The sequence below is a fragment of the Triplophysa dalaica genome, chromosome 13, assembly GCF_015846415.1.
Source record: "Triplophysa dalaica isolate WHDGS20190420 chromosome 13, ASM1584641v1, whole genome shotgun sequence".
Classification (NCBI taxonomy): Eukaryota; Metazoa; Chordata; class Actinopteri; order Cypriniformes; family Nemacheilidae; genus Triplophysa; species Triplophysa dalaica.
Window position 1 is genome coordinate 4033697 of NC_079554.1, and position 22551 is coordinate 4056247.

The 22551-nt window shown below is 36.1% G+C and overlaps 3 protein-coding genes and 1 non-coding gene across 6 annotated transcripts in view; 3 read left to right on the forward strand and 1 right to left on the reverse strand.

The window, feature by feature from the left end:
* Nucleotides 1–365: 365 nt before the first annotated feature.
* On the forward strand, nt 366–5509 carry LOC130434833 (cholesterol 24-hydroxylase). The gene is given in 16 exon segments (XM_056765193.1): nt 366–581; nt 864–941; nt 2302–2383; nt 2457–2530; nt 3026–3112; nt 3185–3323; nt 3498–3611; nt 3697–3811; nt 3814–3852; nt 3928–3999; nt 4066–4138; nt 4224–4308; nt 4396–4506; nt 4851–4939; nt 5063–5129; nt 5223–5509. Coding segments are annotated over 16 exon segments (1575 nt in total). The 5' UTR covers nt 366–384; the 3' UTR covers nt 5376–5509.
* Nucleotides 5510–6571: 1062 nt separating this feature from the next.
* On the forward strand, nt 6572–13129 carry LOC130434024 (cholesterol 24-hydroxylase-like). The gene is made up of 15 exons (XM_056763866.1): nt 6572–6789; nt 7073–7150; nt 8518–8599; nt 8672–8745; nt 9567–9653; nt 9726–9864; nt 10035–10148; nt 10234–10390; nt 10477–10548; nt 10608–10680; nt 10767–10851; nt 11511–11621; nt 11727–11815; nt 12019–12085; nt 12180–13129. Exons 1-15 carry the CDS (start codon nt 6593–6595, stop codon nt 12318–12320), a joined length of 1566 nt encoding a protein of 521 aa, XP_056619844.1. The 5' UTR covers nt 6572–6592; the 3' UTR covers nt 12321–13129.
* A 90-nt stretch (nt 13130–13219) lies between these two features.
* trnat-ugu (transfer RNA threonine (anticodon UGU)) lies at nt 13220–13292 on the reverse strand. Its single transcript has one exon. It is a non-coding gene; the product is annotated as a tRNA-Thr (tRNA).
* Nucleotides 13293–13964: 672 nt separating this feature from the next.
* Nucleotides 13965–22551, forward strand: part of ccdc85cb (coiled-coil domain containing 85C, b) — a 39528-nt gene continuing 30941 nt past the window's right edge. The window contains exon 1 of one of the 3 annotated variants that reach the window (XM_056763869.1): nt 13965–15458. In XM_056763869.1, the coding sequence (XP_056619847.1) occupies nt 14756–15458 (703 nt within the window). In that variant the 5' untranslated portion in view covers nt 13965–14755. The remainder of the gene's footprint in view (nt 15459–22551) is intronic. The other 2 variants (XM_056763868.1, XM_056763867.1) reach the window with 2 other exon arrangements.

Below are 22551 nucleotides of genomic sequence, written 5' to 3' on the forward strand. Positions count from 1 at the left end.
ATTGTTGTTTCCAGCAGGGTTATTTTTTCACCCTCATGTCATTAAAACATGCATGACTTTCTTTCTTCAGCAGAACAAAAAATTATATATTTTTAGAAGAACTTTGCTGAACAATGGCCCACTTGACTTCCATTGCATGGACACAAAACTGAGACATTTTCATAAAACATTTGGTTCTACAGAAGAGTTCTACAGGGGTGTGGAATGAAATGAGTGTGACTAATGGTTATTTATTTTGGGTAATAGGCTATATTCCTTCAAGGTTTAGCGATTAACATCACATAATCTATAACTATGTAAATAAAAGAAGACTTGACTACCCTCTGTCGTCCAAATAGCAGAATGCCCTGAGACCCGGAAATACGTGAGACTTGTCAGACAAACATGTTGTTTAAAGTGTTCTGGAGTTTCACACACGTTGTACTCATAACAATGACAGTCCTTCAGGAGATCACAGGATGGCTCTCATATATAATGTTTTACGTGCTCTGTGTTGCTTTAATCGCTTTTGTTGCGTATTGTCTGTATGTTAGATATATACATCAGAAATACGATCATATACCTGGACCTCCAAGGGACAAGTAAGAAACCTCATGAATTCCCTTACGAAAATTAACCATGTTGTTTGTGGTAAAAGTGTAGTTTGTGGTAACCATGTTTTTTACTACAGTAACCATGTTTTTTGGTGTTAACTGTAGTAAAACCATGTTTTTTTGTTTTGTTTTAAACCATGGTTCATTTTCGTAAGGGTATTGTAACGGGGATATACGAGTATATAAAAACACAGCAATACAAATATGGCGATAATACGTATATAAAATATAAGCTAAGATAGACTAACATGAGAAATGCATTTCTTCTAGTTTTTTACTGGGACATATACCGACTTTTATAAGAGGAACGACATCGGAAAACGTCATACACGAATTATTTCTGAAATGGTAAGAGTTGAAAACTTCTCGTTGTCTTTGCGCCTGCATTATTTGTGGGACTTTGTTAATTGAAAGAAAATGCACCTTATGCGTAACTATTTTACGTGTTTGGCATGTGTTCTCTTTCTAAATTTATTGGCAAATCGAAAAATGCTTTCAATGAAGCATAAAAGTAATATTTACTTTCAGTTAATATGTATGACTAACATACAGTGACCCCCACATGAAGAATAACATAGCCTACTGTTTTATTTATTATTGTAAATAGTAGTATAGAGTATTATAGTAAATGGTATATTATAGAATAGTATTTGTAGTGTTGGATATAGATAAAACATGTGGTATAGGATTTAGGCTACACCAGTAAGGTTTAAAAACACTTGGGATTTTGTTTACTAACAAACAAGACTACTGTAATTATTTGAATGTGTACATGCATTAATTTGGATAAATCAGGGGTTGATTTAAAATATTCTACTGTCATTTTATTTTATGTTGCACAACATTTTGGTTATATTTTTGGTCATAGTACTGCTGGATGACCTTTTGTCATGGTGGACTTTGCAGTCAGGTTCAAAGGAATAGTTTGGCCCAGAATTAATTTTAATGTCTCTTTCCATCCTAGGTGTTTAATTTGTCAGCCGGACAGATTTTGAGTAATTTTATGTCCTGTCTCTGCCAAGCCTAGAAAGGGTATTGGATAGTGCACAATATTTTTTATTTTTAGTAAATAATTGATCAAAATTATTCTTTTTAGACTGCTGGGTTTGTTGAATGCATGAATGTTTGTCATTTTGTTCTACTGTGTGCGGTTAAAGTATATGTAGTGGTGTGTAAGTTGTTTATAGTTCTCTCACCTCTCTCGCACATATACACACTTAAAGGTGCAGTGTGTGAAATTGTGCGCCATCTAGAGGTGAGGTTGTGAACTGCAACCAATGGCTCACTGCACCCCTCCCTTTCGAAGCATTATGGCGGTTGAGAAGGGACTAAGATGTCGTCACATTTTCGCTATTTTGCTATTTATCAAGGAAATAACAAACCTACGAAGCATTTTGTTTAGAGCAGTCTGTCCGTTTAGGGCTACTGTAGTTACAACATGGCGAATTCCATTTAAGGGGTCCTGCGGTGTATGTAAATAGCTCATTCTAAGGTAATCAAAACAATGCTTCATTATGTAAGGTCTTTACACCTTTGAACACATAGTTATATAATATTGCATTTCTGTCAATAGATCCTCAAAAAAATGACATTACAAAATACAGTAAATATCAGTTGATAGGTAGATAGACCGACACAAATGTTTATAAGTGGTCAAGGTAAGAACTGATAGGTCGTCTAACAATATGTTTGTGTTCATGTTTTGAAGGGCAGAAAAATATGGTCCTGTCTACAGAATTAACAGCTTGCATTTAGTTGTGGTCGTGATCTATTGCCCGGAGACTACAAAGGTGAATATTTTAATCTCATTTACACACATAATCAGGCCAAATAACTAATCAAATCTCTTTCTGCTTATATAAGACAGTATTGATGTCACCGAAGTACCCCAAAGATCCCACTGTCTACGATCAACTCTTTTACTTGTTTGGAAAAAGGTGAGAATTTCACTGTACCTTCATCCAAACTGTAATGAATTTGTGTCATCGCTTTTTACCCATTTCAATGTTTTACTCTTTTCAGTCCTATTTCTAATGATGACCCTATTATATTATAGCTGACAGAATGTTCAATTGGATTTGGAGGGTTCTCTGTTTGTGAAATATCAAATTGTGATATGAAGCAAACAGTAGCTTGATGATGTGCTATTCACGGGTTCCTACACAATCATCAGAGCAGTGTCGCTATTTTTAGGATGAAAGGATTTCCTTTTCTTGTGTTTGAAGAACCAAATTTGTTTTGTGTTTGTATTCAATTCAGCCACATTTTAAAGCTGGTTGAATTGTATGTAAAAGCATGTAAAAAATATTAAAAAGTATGATGAAATGACTTGCAAATCATATGTTTAAAGTGGATACATTTTGAATGTGAATGTACTAAGGGATTTGGTTTTCCAGTAATGAAATAAGGCACATCATTCCAAATCTTCTCAGGTTCCTGGGAAATGGACTTGTGACGTGTGTAGATCATGATGTCTGGTACAGGCAACGGCGCATTATGGATCCAGCCTTTAGCAGCTCGTGAGTCAAATACACAACATGTATGGAATAGGACACTGAAAACCTGAAAGTTGATGATATTTTATTCAACAGATACCTGCGAGGCCTTATGGGCACGTTTAATGAGATGTCAGAACGCCTCATGGACAAACTGCAGGAAACGGCAGACACGAAAACACCTGTCATCATGCACGATTTGGTCAACTGTGTCACACTCGACGTCATTGCCATGGTTTCAAACTCCTTTCCTTTAATTCCTGTTGATTTTAATCAGATCATCAAGCATCTATTGAAAAGAAAAAAAAAACAATTTTCTCTGTAATTCCCTTTAATTGTATTCCAGAAATAAAAAAAAGTCTGATCATCTATTGCTTGGTTTATTATTTAAGTGTGTTTTTATCCACAGGTGGCTTTTGGTGTTGATTTAAACTTGTTAAAGAATACTGACTCCCCCTTCCAGACTGCTATAGAGCTGTGTTTAAAAGGCATGGTATATTATCTCAGAGACCCTTTTTTCAAGGTTGGATTTTTTTATTCTCAAGACACATACTGTTCGTCATCTATTATTACAGTTATTACAGTCTTTAACATTTGTGAAACTTCAGCTTAACCCCAAGAACTGGAAGACGGTACAACAAATAAAAGATGCAGCTGAACTCTTGCGTGCAACAGGAGAGAAATGGATACAAAACAGGAAGACAGCAGTGGAAAATGGTGAAGACGTCCCAAAGACATCCTCACTCAAATTCTCAAGACAGCAGGTATGCAGGTCGTATTTGACTGTGACTTTAAACGTCATTAAAGTCAACATCTAACAGTTTTTATTTTTGCTGAAGAGGAGGAAAAAGCAAACAACTCGGAAGATCATGAGCTGATGCTGGACAATTTTGTCACTTTCTTTATAGCGGGTGAGTTACTGTGATGTCTGTGTTGTGTTCATAAACTTCAGCAGTTACAACCAACTTTCTCTGCAGGGCAAGAGACAACAGCCAATCAGCTCTCGTTTGCAATTATGGAATTAGGACGACACCCTGAGATATATAAACGGTAAAACACATACATTTTTCATGTTAAATGAATGTGTGGTTCTACCAGTCTGTTATTACCGTGTTGCATTTCTTTTATTTCCCAGAGCTAAAGCAGAAGTGGATGAAGTGCTCGGAACGAAACGTGAAATTGTATATGAAGACCTGGGAAAATTCAGTTACCTGTCTCAGGTCGGTCTATTGACACCTACAGTACTTTAGTAAACACTTCAGTCAAGAAGACTGTTGATTGCTCATGGTGTTATTGACTCTTTGCAGGTGTTGAAGGAAACACTGCGTTTGTACCCCACTGCTCCTGGAACATCTCGCTGGCTGCCTGATGACATCATTATAAATGGACTGAAAGTGCCAGGAGGATGTGCTGCTCTTGTGAGTATTCTCCACATAGAGTAAAGGTCTTTACACATACAGTCAGACATTTTCGTATTTGGTGCTCGTTTGTACAGTGTCCCTGAATTGTCAAACCCAGTTTAATTTTTTATGACGGATGCAAAAATCGGAGGCAATGTGTAAATGTCAACAACGTGAGGTCATTTATTTTTTTAACTTGCAGAAATGTATACGCAAATTTCGGACTCAATGTGCAATGGCCTCAGTTTGAGTAATTCAGTTTTCTCAATATGTTCCACACTATCAAGTTTGGAGAGTTAAATATATGTAAATGTGGCCTTTATCTCCAAAATTGTTAACTACTGCTGACTTTTTTCAAACAGTTCAGTTCTTATGTCTCCGGAAGATTGGAAAAGTTTTTCAAAGATCCGCTGAAGTTTGATCCAGAGAGATTTGATGTGAATGCCCCAAAGTAAGTCATTTAACCAACAAGATCCTTTATGTTCTTTGCCATTTGCCAACTCAAATCATCTGCTGTGAGCACTGTTTAGTCAACTAATGTTTATCATATGTTTTCTTCCTTTTTTTTTATAAGGCCTTATTACTGCTACTACCCATTTGCTCTTGGACCGCGTTCTTGTCTTGGGCAGGGCCTCGCACAGGTGATAAAACATAAACAGACAATTGAACTTTGTTCGCAGTGACATAATTTGTCAACTTTCACATCATTGTAATGGTCTTCTGTTGTGTTTCAGATGGAGGCAAAAGTTGTGCTCGCCAAACTGCTTCAGAGGTTTGAGTTCAGCCTGGTTCCTGGACAGTCTTTTGACATTAAAGACACCGGAACTCTGCGGCCGCAAAGTGGAGTTATCTGTACCATTAAACACTGCAGACAGGACGTGTTCTAGACTCTTGATTTCTAGACTTTTTTGTATTTTGTACTGATCAGTCTGTTGTTGTGTACTACATGTTTAATATTCCAAATGCACTTTCCTATTGATTGAATAATGTTTGCCACATAATTAAATTGTTTTTGTGCAGATATTGTGACCTTTCCTATGTCCTTTGTCCATGTGTGTCAAGTCCATCAATGCATAAAGATGGTCCAGATATACTTACGCAGGTGTCCAATGCAATGGAAGTTATGATACTAGTGTGAAGTTAAGCCTGTAGCCATAACAACAGTAAAGATAAATAAATAATTGTAACACTGCAATAAGCTGTTATTTGTTAAGAATGCGGTAACTAACATGTACTAACAATACATAATATAGTTTTTCAGCATGATTTAAGTCTTGTTAATGTTAGTTAATGTCAATACAATAACTCATGTTAGTTCCTGATGTAGAAGAGTCTATTGGCAAAAAGGGAAAGTGATACAAGCTATTTCTGTATGTCCCTCGTGTAGTCTTAACCTAGAGCTGTATAAACAATAACATAAAAGGATCATCTGAAACTCTTTATTTAATATTGTTAAAGGCTGCATTTACATCCATTGTTGGCCACAAAAAGTTTTTTTCCCTGCTTAAAATAAGCCCTGTCCAAAACATGATAGAAGATGTAATAGATTTAATGAGATTTGTATTGGGTCTTAATGGAAACTATAATGGTATTTTCTGATATACGATCCATACTATTGGTGGGGTGTTGAAATAGGGCCCAAACACACTTCAAAAGGAATTTTGCAATGGTTTTAATGAAAACCCCTAGTTGTTCATAATGATATTTTAAGAGGGGTTTTATTGTTTTTTCCAGCAGGGTTATTTTTTCACCCTCATGTCATTAAAACATGCATGACTTTCTTTCTTCAGCAGAACAAAAAATTATATATTTTTAGAAGAACTATGCTGAACAATGGCCCACTTGACTTCCATTGCATGGACACAAAACTGAGACATTTTCATAAAACATTTGGTTCTACAGAAGAGTTCTACAGGGGTGTGGAATGAAATGAGTGTGACTAATGGTTATTTATTTTGGGTAATAGGCTATATTCCTTCAAGGTTTAGCGATTAACATCACATAATCTATAACTATGTAAATAAAAGAAGACTTGACTACCCTCTGTCGTCCAAATAGCAGAATGCCCTGAGACCCGGAAATACGTGAGACTTGTCAGACAAACATGTTGTTTAAAGTGTTCTGGAGTTTCACACACGTTGTACTCATAACAATGACAGTCCTTCAGGAGATCACAGGATGGCTCTCATATATAATGTTTTACGTGCTCTGTGTTGCTTTAATCGCTTTTGTTGCGTATTGTCTGTATGTTAGATATATACATCAGAAATACGATCATATACCTGGACCTCCAAGGGACAAGTAAGAAACCTCATGAATTCCCTTACGAAAATTAACCATGTTGTTTGTGGTAAAAGTGTAGTTTGTGGTAACCATGTTTTTTACTACAGTAACCATGCTTTTTGGTGTTAACTGTAGTAAAACCATGTTTTTTTTGTTTTGTTTTAAACCATGGTTCATTTTCGTAAGGGTATTGTAACGGGGATATACGAGTATATAAAAACACAGCAATACAAATATGGCGATAATACGTATATAAAATATAAGCTAAGATAGACTAACATGAGAAATGCATTTCTTCTAGTTTTTTACTGGGACATATACCGACTTTTATAAGAGGAACGACATCGGAAAACGTCATACACGAATTATTTCTGAAATGGTAAGAGTTGAAAACTTCTCGTTGTCTTTGCGCCTGCATTATTTGTGGGACTTTGTTAATTGAAAGAAAATGCACCTTATGCGTAACTATTTTACGTGTTTGGCATGTGTTCTCTTTCTAAATTTATTGGCAAATCGAAAAATGCTTTCAATGAAGCATAAAAGTAATATTTACTTTCAGTTAATATGTATGACTAACATACAGTGACCCCAACATGAAGAATAACATAGCCTACTGTTTTATTTATTATTGTAAATAGTAGTATGGAGTATTATAGTAAATGGCATATTATAGAATAGTGTGTGTAGTGTTGGATATAGATAAAACATGTGGTATAGGATTTAGGCTACACCAGTAAGGTTTAAAAACACTTGGGATTTTGTTTAATATAAAACAAGACTACTGTAATTATTTGAATGTGTACATGCATTATTTTGGATAAATCAGGGGTTGATTTAAAATATTCTACTGTCCTTTTATTATATGTTGCAAATCATTTTGGTTATTTTTTGGTCATAGTACTGCTGGATGACCTTTTGTCATGGTGGACCTTGCAGTCAGGTTCAAAGGAATAGTTTGGCCCAGAATTAATTTTAATGTCTCTTTCAATCCTAGGTGTTTAATTTGTCAGCCGGACAGATTTTAGTAATTTTATGTCCTGTCTCTGCCAAGCCTAGAAAGGGTATTGGATAGTGCACAATATTTTTTATTTTTAGTAAATAATTGATCAAAATTATTCTTTCTTTGAATTGCTTGGTTTCTTGAATGCATGATGTTTGTCATTTTGTTCTACTGTGTGCGGTTAAAGTATATGTAGTGGTGTGTAAGTTGTTTATAGTTCTCTCACCTCTCTCGCACATATACACACGCAAAGGTCCAGTGTGTGAAATTGTGCGGCATCTAGAGGTGAGGTTGTGAACTGCAACCAATGGCTCACTGCACCCCTCCCTTTCGAAGCATTATGGCGGTTGAGAAGGGACTAAGATGTCGTCAGATTTTCGCTATTTTGTTATTTATCAATGAAATAACAAACCTACGAAGCGTTTTGTTTAGAGCAGTCTGTCCGTTTAGGGCTACTGTAGAAACAACATGGCGAATTCCATTTAAGGGGTCCTGCGGTGTATGTAAATAGCTCATTCTAAGGTAATCAAAACAACGCTTCATTATGTAAGGTCTTTACACCTTTGAACACATAGTTATATAATATTGCATTTCTGTCAATAGATCCTCAAAAAAATGACATTACAAATTACAAAATACAGTAAATATCAGTTGATAGGTAGTTAGACCGATACAAATGTTTATAAGTGGTCAAGGTAAGAACTGATAGGTCGTCTAAACAATATGTTTGTGTTCATGTTTTGAAGGGCAGAAAAATATGGTCCTGTCTACAGAATTAACAGCTTGCATTTAGTTGTGGTCGTGATCTATTGCCCGGAGACTACAAAGGTGAATATTTTAACCTCATTTACACACATAATAAGTCAAATAACTAATCAAATCTCTTTCTGCTTATATAAGACAGTATTGATGTCACCGAAGTACCCCAAAGATCCCACTGTCTACAAGCAACTCTTTTACTTGTTTGGAAAACGGTGAGAATTTCACTGTACCTTCATCCAAACTATAATGAATTGCTGTCATCGCTTTTTACCCATTTCAATGTTTTACTCTTTTCAGTCCTATTTCTAATGATGACCCTATTATATTATAGCTGACAGAATGTTCAATTGAATTTGGATGGTTCTCTGTTTGTGAAATATCAAATTGTGATATGAAGCAAACAGTAGCTTGATGATGTGCTATTCACGGGTTCCTACACAATCGTCAGAGCAGTGTCGCTATTTTTAGGATGAAAGGAAACACTTTTCTTGTGTTTGAAGAACCAGATTTGTTGTGTGTTTGAATTCAATTCAGCCTAAATAAAGCTAAATAAATTTCAGAAACATGTTAAAAGTGTATTTCCTTTCAGAGCATTTCTTTACGATAATTCACCCTGAAAAAAAATGTTGATCATCATTTACTCACCCTCACTTTGTTCCAAGCCAGTATACATTTCATTGTTCTGCTGTACACAAAGAAAATATTTGCATAATATTTGTAACTAAACAGATTAAAGTAGATTTTTTCCTACTATTGTAGTCAATAGCGCCCCAGACCAGTTTTCACATTCTTTAAAGTATCTTCTTTTGTGTTATACATATCAGTGACATTTATACAGGTTCGTTTACATTTTCAGCTTACAGTCATTTAACTTGTGGTTGAATTGAATGTAAAAGCATCTAAAAAATATTAAAAAGTATGATGAAATGACTTGCAAATCATATGTTTAAAGTGGATACATTTTGAATGTGAATGTACTAAGGGAGTTGGTTTTCCAGTAATGAAATAAGGCACATCATTCCAATCTTCTCAGGTTCCTGGGAAATGGACTTGTGACGGCTATAGATCATGATGTCTGGTACAGGCAACGGCGCATTATGGATCCAGCCTTTAGCAGCTCGTGAGTCAAATACACAACATGTATGGAATAGGACACTGAAAACCTGAAAGTTGATGATATTTTATTCAACAGATACCTGCGAGGCCTTATGGGCACGTTTAATGAGATGTCAGAACGCCTCATGGACAAACTGGAGGAAACGGCAGACACGAAAACACCTGTCATCATGCACGATTTGGTCAACTGTGTCACACTCGACGTCATTGCCAAGGTTTCAAACTCATTTCCTTTAACTCCTGTTTGATTTTAATCAGATCATCAAGAATCTACTGAAAAGAAAAAAAACGAATTTTCTCTGTAATTCCCTTTCATTGTATTCCAGAAAAAAAAAGTCAGATCATCTATTGCTGGGTTTATTATTTAAGTGTGTTTTATCCACAGGTGGCTTTTGGTGTTGATTTAAACTTGTTAAAGAATACTGATTCCCCCTTCCAGACTGCTATAGAGCTGTGTTTAAAAGGCATGGTATATTATCTCAGAGACCCTTTTTTCAAGGTTGGATTTTTTTATTCCCAAGACACATACTGTTCGTCATCTATCGTTACAATTATTACAGTATTTAACCTTTGTGAAACTTCAGCTTAACCCCAAGAACTGGAAGATGGTAAAACAAATAAAAGATGCAGCTGAACTCTTGCGTGCAACAGGAGAAAAATGGATACAAAACAGGAAGACAGCAGTGGAAAATGGTGAAGACGTCCCCAAAGACATCCTCACTCAAATTCTCAAGACAGCAGGTATTTTTTGGGTCTTTTTGACTAAGACATACAACTCCTTAAAGTCCATATTACATAGACATCTACCGTTTTTATTTTTGCTTCAGAGGAGGAACAAGCAAACAACTCTGAAGATCATGAGCTGATGCTGGACAATTTTGTCACTTTCTTCATTGCGGGTGAGTTACCATGTTATGTGTTCATGAACTTCAGCAGTTACAATCAACTTTCTCTGTAGGGCAAGAGACAACAGCCAATCAGCTCTCGTTTGCAATCATGGAATTAGGCCGACACCCTGAGATATATAAACGGTAAAACACAAAATTATTTGTAGTACTGTTATTCCATCATTCTTTTATTGCTGTGTTATATCGGTTGCATTTATTTTATTTTCCAGAGCTAAAGCAGAGGTGGATGAAGTGCTCGGGACTAAACATGATATTTTATATGAAGACCTTGGAAAACTCAGTTACCTGTCCCAGGTCGGTCTATTGACACCTACAGTACTTTAGTAAACACTTGATGATCTGTCATGATTTGCAGGGAAAGAACCCAGATGCAGGTAGCAGTATGGGTTAACAAGCAAGACTTTTAATAAAATACAAACAAAAACACACAATGGGGAAAACGAACTAAGACAAAATGCAAAAACAAAGACTTCCCACAAGGGCGCAAAAACAATAGAGACAGTAAGTAACTAAACTCACACAAATTACAAAGGACTAGGGAAACAAGGCATCAAAAAGGTACAATCCAGCCATAACAAGGTACTTTTTGAAACTAGACAAGGAATCAGGAACACGGCTGGAAAGACAATGTTAGGCAAAACGAATGAGCACAGGACAATAGACACGAGGACGTTTTATGGGAGATAAAAAAAGGATAATTAACAGGGGACAGGTGTCGGGATGAAACACTGATGGAGAGCTAAACGAGGAACGAGAGGGCGGAAACAGAGACACGACCGGAGAGAGCATATGGAATGCCAATTGGGACAAAAATGCCTATCTCCACATAAAACTGGGAATCCTGCCATGATTCTCCCACAAGACCAAGAAGGACATGACATGAAGAGGCAAAATCATGACATGATCAGTCAAGAACACTGTTGATTGCTCATGTGGTTAATGACTCCTTGCAGGTGTTAAAGGAAACGCTGCGTCTCTACCCCCCTGCTCCAGCAACATCTCGCTGGCTTTCTGATGACATGTTTATAAATGGACTGAAAGTGCCAGGAGGATGTGTTGCTGTTGTAAGTATTCCATGGTATTCTTTACACTTGCATTTTATGGTATTGAGTGCTTTAAATAACTTGGCAATTGCATTTTGGAGTAAATGCGACTTTATTCTTTAACAGTTTAGTTCTTATGTCTGCGGACGACTGGAAAACTTTTTCAAAGATTCGCTGAAGTTTGATCCAGAGAGATTTGATGTGAATGCCCCAAAGTAAGTCATCATCATCACTTGGAGCACTGTTCCTATAAATAGTCTGTTTATTATTATATTTATTTGTTTAATATAATTTCATTTATTTCATTTTAAAGAACTTCCTTCAACAGCATTCATATGTTTTGTTATAGATTACAAACTCTTAACAGCTAAAATATGCTTCTTGATGAAACATAAATGTTTATCTCAATTTTTATAAGGCCTTATTACTGCTACTACCCATTTGCACTTGGACCGCGTTCTTGTCTTGGGCAGGGCTTCTCACAGGTGATAAAACACAAAAGCTCACAATTGAACTTTGTACTCAATTACATAATTTGCAGCATTCAGATCTGTATAATAGTGATTTGTTGTGTTTTAGATGGAGGCGAAAGTTGTGCTAGCCAAACTGCTTCAGAGGTTTGAGTTCAGTCTGGTTCCTGGACAGTCTTTTGACATTAAAGACACAGGAACTCTGCGTCCCAAAAGTGGAGTTATCTGTACCATTAAACATAGCACATAGATTATATTCTGGGCCTATGGTGATCAATTATTTTCCAAAGGGGGCCACAGGATAAAACAGGGATTTTTTAAAGAATCTAATTCTGTTAAAAAAATTAGTTTTCATGGACTTAATTACAGTGTAGCTTTAAGTATAACTACCACATGTTTCTCTTAAAGACATTGTCCATTGTATAACCATAAAACCATAGTAACAACAAATTTACCAATATTTTACTATCTAAACCTTAGTTTGAACATGATATTAAATGAGGTCATACACATACTAATCGATCAAACAGAATTACTACATTATAAAACCGACTGACAATAACTACTATATTTCAGATGCAGTTGCTTTTTTATTAAAACACTTATATTTAAAAATGTGAAACCAGATGTGTAATTTATAGAACAGATGTCATAGTAAGAAACAACTTTGATTTTATATACATTACTTGTGCAATCTGGTTGATTTTTATATTGTATAAAATAAAATCCAAAATGTTCGTACTTTTTGTCCACCTCTATCCGAGGCCCAGGACTTACTGTGTATTTAACAATCTAACAATCAGTAAAAACGATTAACCTGCATAAAGTTTTAACAACTCCACATGCCATTTTTTATGTTAATATACAGAAGTTAAATAATACAATAGTTTTTCTTCATGATTATATTGCATGTACATTAAATGTATTCATTTACATTTAGCGATTTAGCAGATAGATTTTAATGCGGGAGCATATAATATGTCTAAGTGGTTTTGACAATGATGATTCTTTTCATTTGATAGAATAAATGCTGTAGTACAATAAAAAGAAACAAAATAACTTTGTTTAAAATTAAATCGCCAATTGAATGTCAAAATAAATGCTCATAATCAAATCCATGTTTACTGAGAAATCGAAAACCTTTCGCGTAGGCCCCAGCGAGGATCGAACTCGCGACCCCTGGTTTACAAGACCAGTGCTCTAACCACTGAGCTATGGAGCCGACTGAATTTAGATAGTCAAAGTATGGTATTTAACTATACAAGTTTCATTTGTGTGTATTTTGTATGATTTATTACGTCTTTACGTTTTGGCTGTGCGCATACAATTGTTAAGACTTTCATTTTATTCGCGACAGCGATTTTTTTTTTAGTTTTAACTCTCACAAGTAACTGTTAGAAAACTGTTTTTCTTTCTACATAATATATTTCTAAAACTATATTTGTTTACCCAGAAAAAATAATGTACTACAATGTTTGTGAATTGTTTTTCGATTTACTTACTCGATGTGTACGTAACGAACAATAACGACTAGGGTAAAAATATATGTTGTGTCCAGCAGAGGGCGATGTCCGACCAAATGTCTATATAAGCAGAGTTTGGATAGGCTAAAAGGCAATGGTAATTATGGTCAGACGGAGTTTTAGCAATAACACTTCTTTAAACGATCCTATTATCCTTATAATATACCGATACATTGAATAAATAAATGCCACAACAACAGCTTTTTTTTCTTTCTTTGTTATTTTCTTTGTAAGATTTAATTTGACTTAGTTATTTGTAGTAGGCCATATCAGATGTACAGTTAACGCTACACTTGGCATTCATATGTACATGTCATAAACCTACTCTTAGCTCATTACTTAAAAAAATATATATATATATATTTCAAAGGTACGAGTATAATTGTAAAATCTAATTTTAACCAAACATAAACGGTTGGTAATAAACTACTTTATCATTTTATTGTTTTAAAAAATATCATACAAAACATAGATACAAAACAAATTTATTTTAATCATGAAATTGGACAAAATGTTCCCATGTTGAAGAATTGAAGAATGTGGGCTCTGTGTCTTTAAGAAGGCTGCGCCTGCTGTTCTGACTCTCATCTCTCTCTGTACCTGCCCGGGTCCGCTCGCGCTCGGATTATTTCACACCAGGCCACAGGAAGAGCATGTGTGCATTTACACATGAGAGGATTCATAACAACCGCTTAAAATCGTCCAGAGGGTCCGCTGCCGGTTAAAATGAATGCGTTTATGTTTTTAAATATACGCGTTATATAGTTTTATTTTAATATTGCTCCTGAAACCTGTACGATCAAGCGTGTGTCTCGAGGGTTTCTGCTTATGCGAAAATGTTCGTTTAAAACGAGGACCCTGGATTTATATATCGCGTATATTCTCGTATTTATAAAACATGCACGTACGATTGGATATTGCAAGTGAGGCGTTTTTATAAAGCTTTTGATTTGCAAACATTTGTCCGGAATACAAATCAGTTCGTGCCCAGCCTTTCATTTTCTCAGATAGATTCCTTAACATAATCTTATAATAATTATACTCTAATGCTTCGATTTTTACAAAAAAACGTTTTAATTCAGTGGTGTTATCGAAACACTGCACTATGATAGATCAGTGTTGAACATTTCACTGTGAAACTGTCTCTCCTTGAGAAAGAATCATGATGATGGCAAAGCATTGTCCTAATGATGACCTAAGCAAGGTCTCTGATGATGAACTGCTAAGATGGAGCAAAGAGGACTTGATCAAGAGACTGAGACGGGTCGACGGCGAGAAGATGAACCTGATGCTGGAACACGGGAACATGATGAAGGACATCAACCGTAGACTGCAGGTGCACCTCCACGAGATCCGTAACCTAAAGGAGATCAACCAGAAACTGCAGGACGACAACCAGGAGATTAGGGAACTGTGCTGCTTTCTGGACGATGATAGGCAGAAAGGTAAGAAGCTGTCACGGGAATGGCAGAGGTTTGGGAGGTATACGGCGGGCGCCGTGTGGAAGGAGGTTAGCGCCTATCAGCTGAAACTTAAGGAGCTGGAGGTCAACCAGGAGAGCGTTTTGCGGGAGAATGCGGAACTGAAGGAGATCATACTCATGTTGGATGAAGATAGAAATGGAGCTGGATCTAGAAGCTCTATAGACAGCCAGTCCAGCCTCGGCAACCTGAATGGTGGTTCTGGAAATGTACGAGATGTTGGTGATGGGAGCAGTACGTCCAGCGGTGGGAGTGCAGGCAGCCCAGACCATCATCATAACCATATACATAAGGCAGTAGAGAACAAGATCGGCACCATAAGACGATCGATGGACGATCTGTCCACTCAACATCTTCACAGGACTATCCCCAATGGAGTCAATGGTGAGTATAATTGACCGTCTTTGCGTTTTTTGGTAAATGTATGGAGCATGTGTCTGCTAATCATCTTCCAACAGTTGACTAAATAAATTAGATGTATACATCAGGGGAAGTTTTGTGAAATTGCTGATAATGCGATTCCAATTACATAAAAAAGCAAAAAGTTACATTATTCAGAAGTTTGTAAGAAGGGATGCCATCAACACACACTCAATTGTTTCTAATCTAAATCCAAATTTAGCAGAATTAAACCAAATGAGATTAAAAGAGAAACATGTACAATACTGCAATGTGTCTGCTTGGATTCCACACTAAACGTGGAAAATAAAAGGGATTTGGGGCAAATTTTTGTCCAATAATATGCTGTTTTTAAAGCCTCTCCATCTACGTTATAAATGTCGTCTGCCTCCGTATTACCATTGTAAATCATAGTTAACAGCAATGAACAATCTAAAGATCTTTGGCTTGTAAAAACTGTACAGGCCTTTTAGTTATTTGAATTTATTCTGATATTTTCAGATTTTTTATTTCTAGGAATCTAGGTGAAACAAGAAAGCCATGTGATATTTTAGACTATGCCATATCAGACTAATAGTTATTTAATTATGAACGTAGCTAACGCCCAACTGTTGGCATTCATGTGTTTTTTTGTTATGATGATTTAGTTACTATCACTATGTCAACCCTCACATGTGTTTGTCACCTAGTGTGTATGTGACAGAAAAATCCTGCTTAGAATAAACGATTAAAGAAGCTAGTAAATTCGTAGCATCAATTTACATTTAATCACTTGCTGTAAAAACGCTGGACTGAGAAATGTGCGAATAGCATTTTCAAAGTCTCCACACTATAACTCCATACATTACTTCAGAATATTGTTGTGGACGGTTGATGTATTGAAAGTTTATGTTGCATGTATGCAATCGGAAGAAAGCTTATTTTAAAGATACTGTAGCCCAGCTGAATGGTTACATTCCTTTTTTTGCCCAAGTTCAAAAATTGTTCTTACTTATAATTTGTCTTCTACTTTTGTGGGACAAACTGTAAACATTTTCTTGGTTAATTTATCCCAATGTCCCTTTTTGACCCAGTGCTGGGTTGAAAAGAACCCACTTTTTTAGACTACATTGATAATCAGCCTGACAGTTGTAGTGTTTCTCTACAATTTTAGAATCAAATAAGCTTAAAAAAAGTTGAAACAAAGATACAGTTCCCACGCACAGAAGTCACAGATATAAAAATGCCATGCCATTATGAGATGAAATTGTAAAGTAATTAGATAAGGAATGGAATGCGTAGTTATTTTATGGATGAAGTTGGAATATAATTAATTATTATTATTTCATAACAAATTGTCAAGATGGTGATATACTGTATATGGAAATGGTTATTTAAATTGTATTTTGAGTTCCCACAACGAATCAATGACTAGTACAGTTTAATCGTCTCAGAATGTCTCTGTTTCTTGGACGGTCTGTGTTTTAGGATGAGAATGACGCAAATAGTCTTTGACCCAAGATCCAAAAACAGGATTTTCTGGATATAAAATAGAGGCTTTACTCCAAGCGTACTTACTTATGTTAATAATATACTGAACAGGTAACAAAATGATCAGATCACCAATTCTTAACTTCCCACACCAACCACCTTGAATATAACAAAGGTATCGAATCATGTGAGCTTGGCCTTGAGTGTTGTAGGAGCAGAGCAGAATAACTTTAAAGAAAAGGCATTTTAAGCCTGACATTATCTGCACTCCAGCAGTACCATGATATCAGTTTTTGTAAGACACAGGCCGTCTGTTTTCTAGGGACCGTCTGAAAATAACTGGACACTCCTTTTAATATACCGCTTATGTGCCGGATTCACTCATTTTCAACCCTGAGAAACTCGTCATAGTCTCCTTTGATCTTGTGAACTGTCTATATTATATCTCATCTGAACAATGAAATATGCTTTTAATGGTTGGAGTCCGTGTTTGGCCTGAGTTCAGCGTATGGTGTGCCTTGTCATATAATAAGACTGTCAGCTTGAGCGCGCACATGTTCAGAGTGTGTATCTGCATTCCACAGGGATTCCTCAGACACGCTAAAAGCTGAAAAGTGATAAACGAGTGAGGTGCGACGCGTGGAGGGAATCGCTGGAGATATTGGTGTGGTTTAAGGCCAACAGAGAGTGAATAGGATTGAAAGTGTGCATGCACTCTGTTCCTCTTGTAGGGGTTCCATCAGTAAGTTGAGTCATTGGATGTCCTGATACACAGATGGTGGTGTAGTAATCACCAGAGACAGCTTCATATTTCATCATGAAGTTCATTTACAAAATGGGATCCATTACTGGTACTTACCACAAACAGGCTTTTTTTATTTTTCAACAAATGGAAAGTTATAACTAAAAGCTTTAAGTACATTTTTGGTCTGGTCATTCAAATCTAAATCAAATTGACAAAATGTATTAAAAACAAAGTAATTTGCAACGATCTGGGTTGTGTTTCCCAAAAGCTTCATTAGCCAACTATGGTCGCAAGGTCTGTCGTTCCAGCATAGTTCAACAATTCAAGTGTTTCCCGAAACCATCGTTCCAACAATCAGTCGCAAGCAGCATAGCAAAGTTGCGTTGTTGGAACTACAGGTCTAGAGCTGTGGTAAGTAGCCTTGTTCCTACGTGCTCTAGGACATTGGGGAATCCCTGGGCGGAGTGACATAGGATGAAACTTATGAATGAACTAAATATCATGATACAGATAAGAAAAAACAGGATAACAAAAGTGGCCTTCAAACGCAATTAGACATTATTTCTAACGAAATAAGTAGATGACATCATGCCTCCACCACCTGTGTGGCGTAATCAACTAATTGTTGGTTTAAAGAATTGACCTCTGACAAAGTTATTACGGTTAAAGGAAACAGTCGTAACTACATCGGTAATTTCCATAACGATGCTTCGTACTATGGTGGTTAACCAGCAAGTTATGTCGTTGCTCGGGAATCACTTTTTGCAAGGGATATATACAAAATATTACATTTGCATTTCAAATACTTAGAAGGTAATGGAAATGAATGATTCCAAAGTAACTATTGGCCATTCATGGAAATTGCCTAATGCTCACAAAGTTTCTAAAGTTGAAGACCTGACACATACAGGATGTAGTGCTACATAGCTGACATATCTTAGACTGGTTTCTGTGAAATTCTTGAGATGGTTTAGATTTTGATCGTAAGATTTCGAAAACGAGACGGACACAATCCAGGCTCACCTTATATGCCGCCGAAGAGCATGACGGCTCAGTCCACTTGACCACAGGTGCCGATGTGATAACTTTTATAAAAAGTAAATAAATTGTACACAAAAAGTGAGCCATATTGCTAGAATGCTACTTTCTGAGCAATGTGATGATATATCTGTGTTCAGGACAATGTTATGGCGTCAGATTTATATCACCAGGACTTGAATTTGAAAAATTAGCCCCAACAGGATTTTGCAGAGATATATTTTATTGTGGCCAAAATGCGTAATTTTACAGGAAATTTATTCAAATTTTGCTGAATTGTTTTTATCGAAAAAGTTAAAAAATACAACTTGAATTAGCAAATGGGGTTCTTCTTTAAAACTACCACCTGTGAAAACATTAATTATGCTTTAAGTCGCGCTACCGGAGCGCACCTAATGGCTGTTACCAAAAAAGCATCAGAGTTTACCTCTTGGGTTCTATTCTCTTTGTCGACAGTCGATTTCTCTTCCTTGCATTCCCAGATATTACAATTTGTTATAGCCAAATTAAATTCTTAAGTCGAATTTGATGTCCTGAATTTTACGACCCGAGAGCGTGAACTTGAAGACAGAAAACCCGAATTTCACAACCCAAAGTTTTAGGATGGTGAATTCATACAAAACGTTTTTCAAATAATTAAAATTATGGACTATGAAGTTTGTGGTAATAAATTCTCTAGCTTTTTCAAATTCAAGTACTGGTGATATAAATCTGATGCCATACAATGTATTTTGTGATTTATGAATTGATTTTTAGCACTTGTGGGAAACCACGGTTACTTCATACGGTTCTTTCCTTCCATTATCTCTGCAATCACTATTGGCTTATGGCAGTGGCAATGGTAAAGTAAAGGGTTGTTTTCTCGGTTGAGACACCAGCAAGGTTAAAGAGCATTGTGTGTTATCAAGGTAACTTGAATTGTTGTAAAAATCAGGTTTGGAAGCTCATGGGGCATAGTTCATACTATTGTCATAACTGTTTCAACAATAATACAACGAGTATCTGATCCTTGTTGTGAGTGACACTTGGTGTGTTGGTTTATCCTGATAGATTAAATTGAATCCTAATAGATTCGATTTAACGTCATTTGGAAGAGATCTGTTTCGGGAAAAAAGTACTATCATTTCATGTACTGATTTTAGAAAAATATTTTCGAATATTTGTCTGTCTGTCGTCAAAGCTGAGCACCCAAACAGTAAAAATATATAGTGAGATTTTCAGGCTGATTTTAAGATTGATTTTTCTTTCATTCATGAAATAATTTATAGATTCATTGTTTTAACTGCTCCAGGCCAGTCAATGGTATATACGGGAGGTTGAGTCAAAGGGTTTTAAAATCTATGATCCTGATGTGCCAATGAGGTCAGTGACCCAAAGGAAGAGGTCAAAGTAAAAACGAAACCAGCTAAGCTGGTTCTTGACATGTATGTCAATCATTTGCAAAGACAGCAGATTGTGTCGTAACAATGGTGGAGTAAGAACAAGCGTTAATGGAAATCAGTCAGCTTGAAATAGTAAGCAGTTCAAATATTGTGATGTCATATAGCTGCAATGATCTTTAGTCAAGCATGTTTCTCATACTAAATATAATTCTTCTTGTTTAAAGGGTGTGTCACTATTGTGTGACTATCAAAACTTGCCTTTTAAGCATGCACAAGACTTTATAATTTAACTAATAACCTGTGTGCTGTCAGACCGATAAAGACACTTATTCTTCCAACGCTGAATAAATCACAGAAGTAATGCTCCTTAGACCCCACTCAACTTCCTGATGTCATATAAAAATTCTGCCAGTCAGGTATTCCCACATTCCTTAACAAACAATAGTGAGTTCTCACACAATCACTATGCACATACACCCTCATAATGCGATTATAACAGGCAGTATTACGACTTTACCTCAGGTAAACGCAACAATTTGATTTATATAGTGATTAAGCTCATAATCGCAGTAAGCGTAATCGAAGTAAGATATTTGGCAATAAGAAGGCTTAAACACCTTAATCGCATTTATGCTGCTCTGACCAATGTGCGCATGTGCTTCTGTCATGCATCTTAAGCACAAATTTATGGTGAACGTGACCGTCTAAAGTTTTACCGTCAACACAACTTGCTGTCAGCAGTCTCTGCTCCTTATCTTCACACAAATACAATGCGAACGCGATGGCACGGCATACCCCACCGTTGCAAAGGTATTTTCCATCATATATTTTTTTATTCATCACGACCCCGAATAACCATAAAATATGCCCACTTAAAGGTTTTTTGCATTTGACGGGAATGTATTAAAATTACACAGCCAGTAACACATACTGTACCTATTGGATGTGAGATCATCGTTTGTGCAGTGTTATTGAATATAATCGGACTAATAAAACGTTTGTGTAAACGGAAGCAAGGAGATGTTCTCATTTAAACATGTTATTGTGATTAAGTCCTAACTCTGATTATTGGAAATAATCGCATTATTGGTGTGCATGTAAATGTGGTCGATTACCTGAATGAAAAGTAAGATACAAGCTTTTGAAATTGTGTCAGTTATTAGAGAGATGATAGGGGACATTGTTGAAGACATTCAGAGTCTTTTTGATGTACATAACAAAATTATTATGGGGCCAAAGTACAGGGAAATCGTATTGTCTAATTATTTGCTTGGTTTTTACCTATTTTCTTAACAAATAAGGTGTGATACCTTAAAACTATTAGCCTAACTCACACGGATGCATCGATTTTTGTGTTTGTTTGTCTATTTATTTATTGCTGACTGAAATGCAGCGTTATTATGCTGCTTTGATGAAGTGGCCAGGTGGCACATTGGCAGGCCACTGGTGGCTTCAAAACACACATTCAGCAATCCAATTCTGTCGACATGAAACGTGACCTTCATTGTGTCGGGCAAAAGTTAACCACAGTGTCCCCAATGTCACTGAAATCCAATTTTGAGAGGGTAGTGACTGTCAGCTTTTTTCCACACTTTGCACAGAGGGCATTTTTTTAAACTTATTCAAAGTATTTCGTCTTTGTCTTTCACCTTTAACATTTGGATATTTCAAAAGTAATGCTAATAAAAGTGTCTAAAGCTGTGGTCCTAAACTTGTTTTGCTTCAGAGTCCAACTTCAGAGTCCAACACAGAAATAACATTATTCAGCATACAAAACATTACAGTAATTAAGAAAAAAGGTGAAATAATATTTTCTGAACATCTCTAATGTCTTCTTGAGCCAAAGTATATTGCTGAGTGTAGTTTTGTAGGTTTGACGTGAAATAATCTGTAGTTTTTTTGTCAAACAAGAGAATAGGTTAGCAAGGCCAATGTTACAGATTGTAGCTTTAAGCAAGAATAAAGTATTTTAACCAGAAATTAAACTCTTCACTTGTAAATTCTCTATTAAGGCTTCATGAAATCTGTCTTAAATTAAGTGTTTCCCCTTTTTGTTCATCCCTGCCACTGAAAGCGTTTCTAATTTTCTCCCTTTGAAATCCACCCCAAAATATGCTCTTTATATTTCCCCTGCTTTCTGAGAAAGTGTCTGGCTGCATCTACATGTTCACATCTTACATGTCTACTCAGAAAACATTGGACCATCCGCCCATTGGTTTTGTCTCCCAGACAAAAATGAGGCCTTCAAAAAATAGTTTGAATGCACTAGAAATATCTGCAGGCAATACTAAAACCCATGAGCTGAGAAAATGCCTGGCTAGACACTTTTCATTTAGGTGGTGGGGGTTAGATGACTACTGTGTGTCAAGATAATGTTTGTTTCATTTTGACATTTGGAGTTCAAATTAGGACACATTTATATAGTGTACTTAAGCCCTTTTTT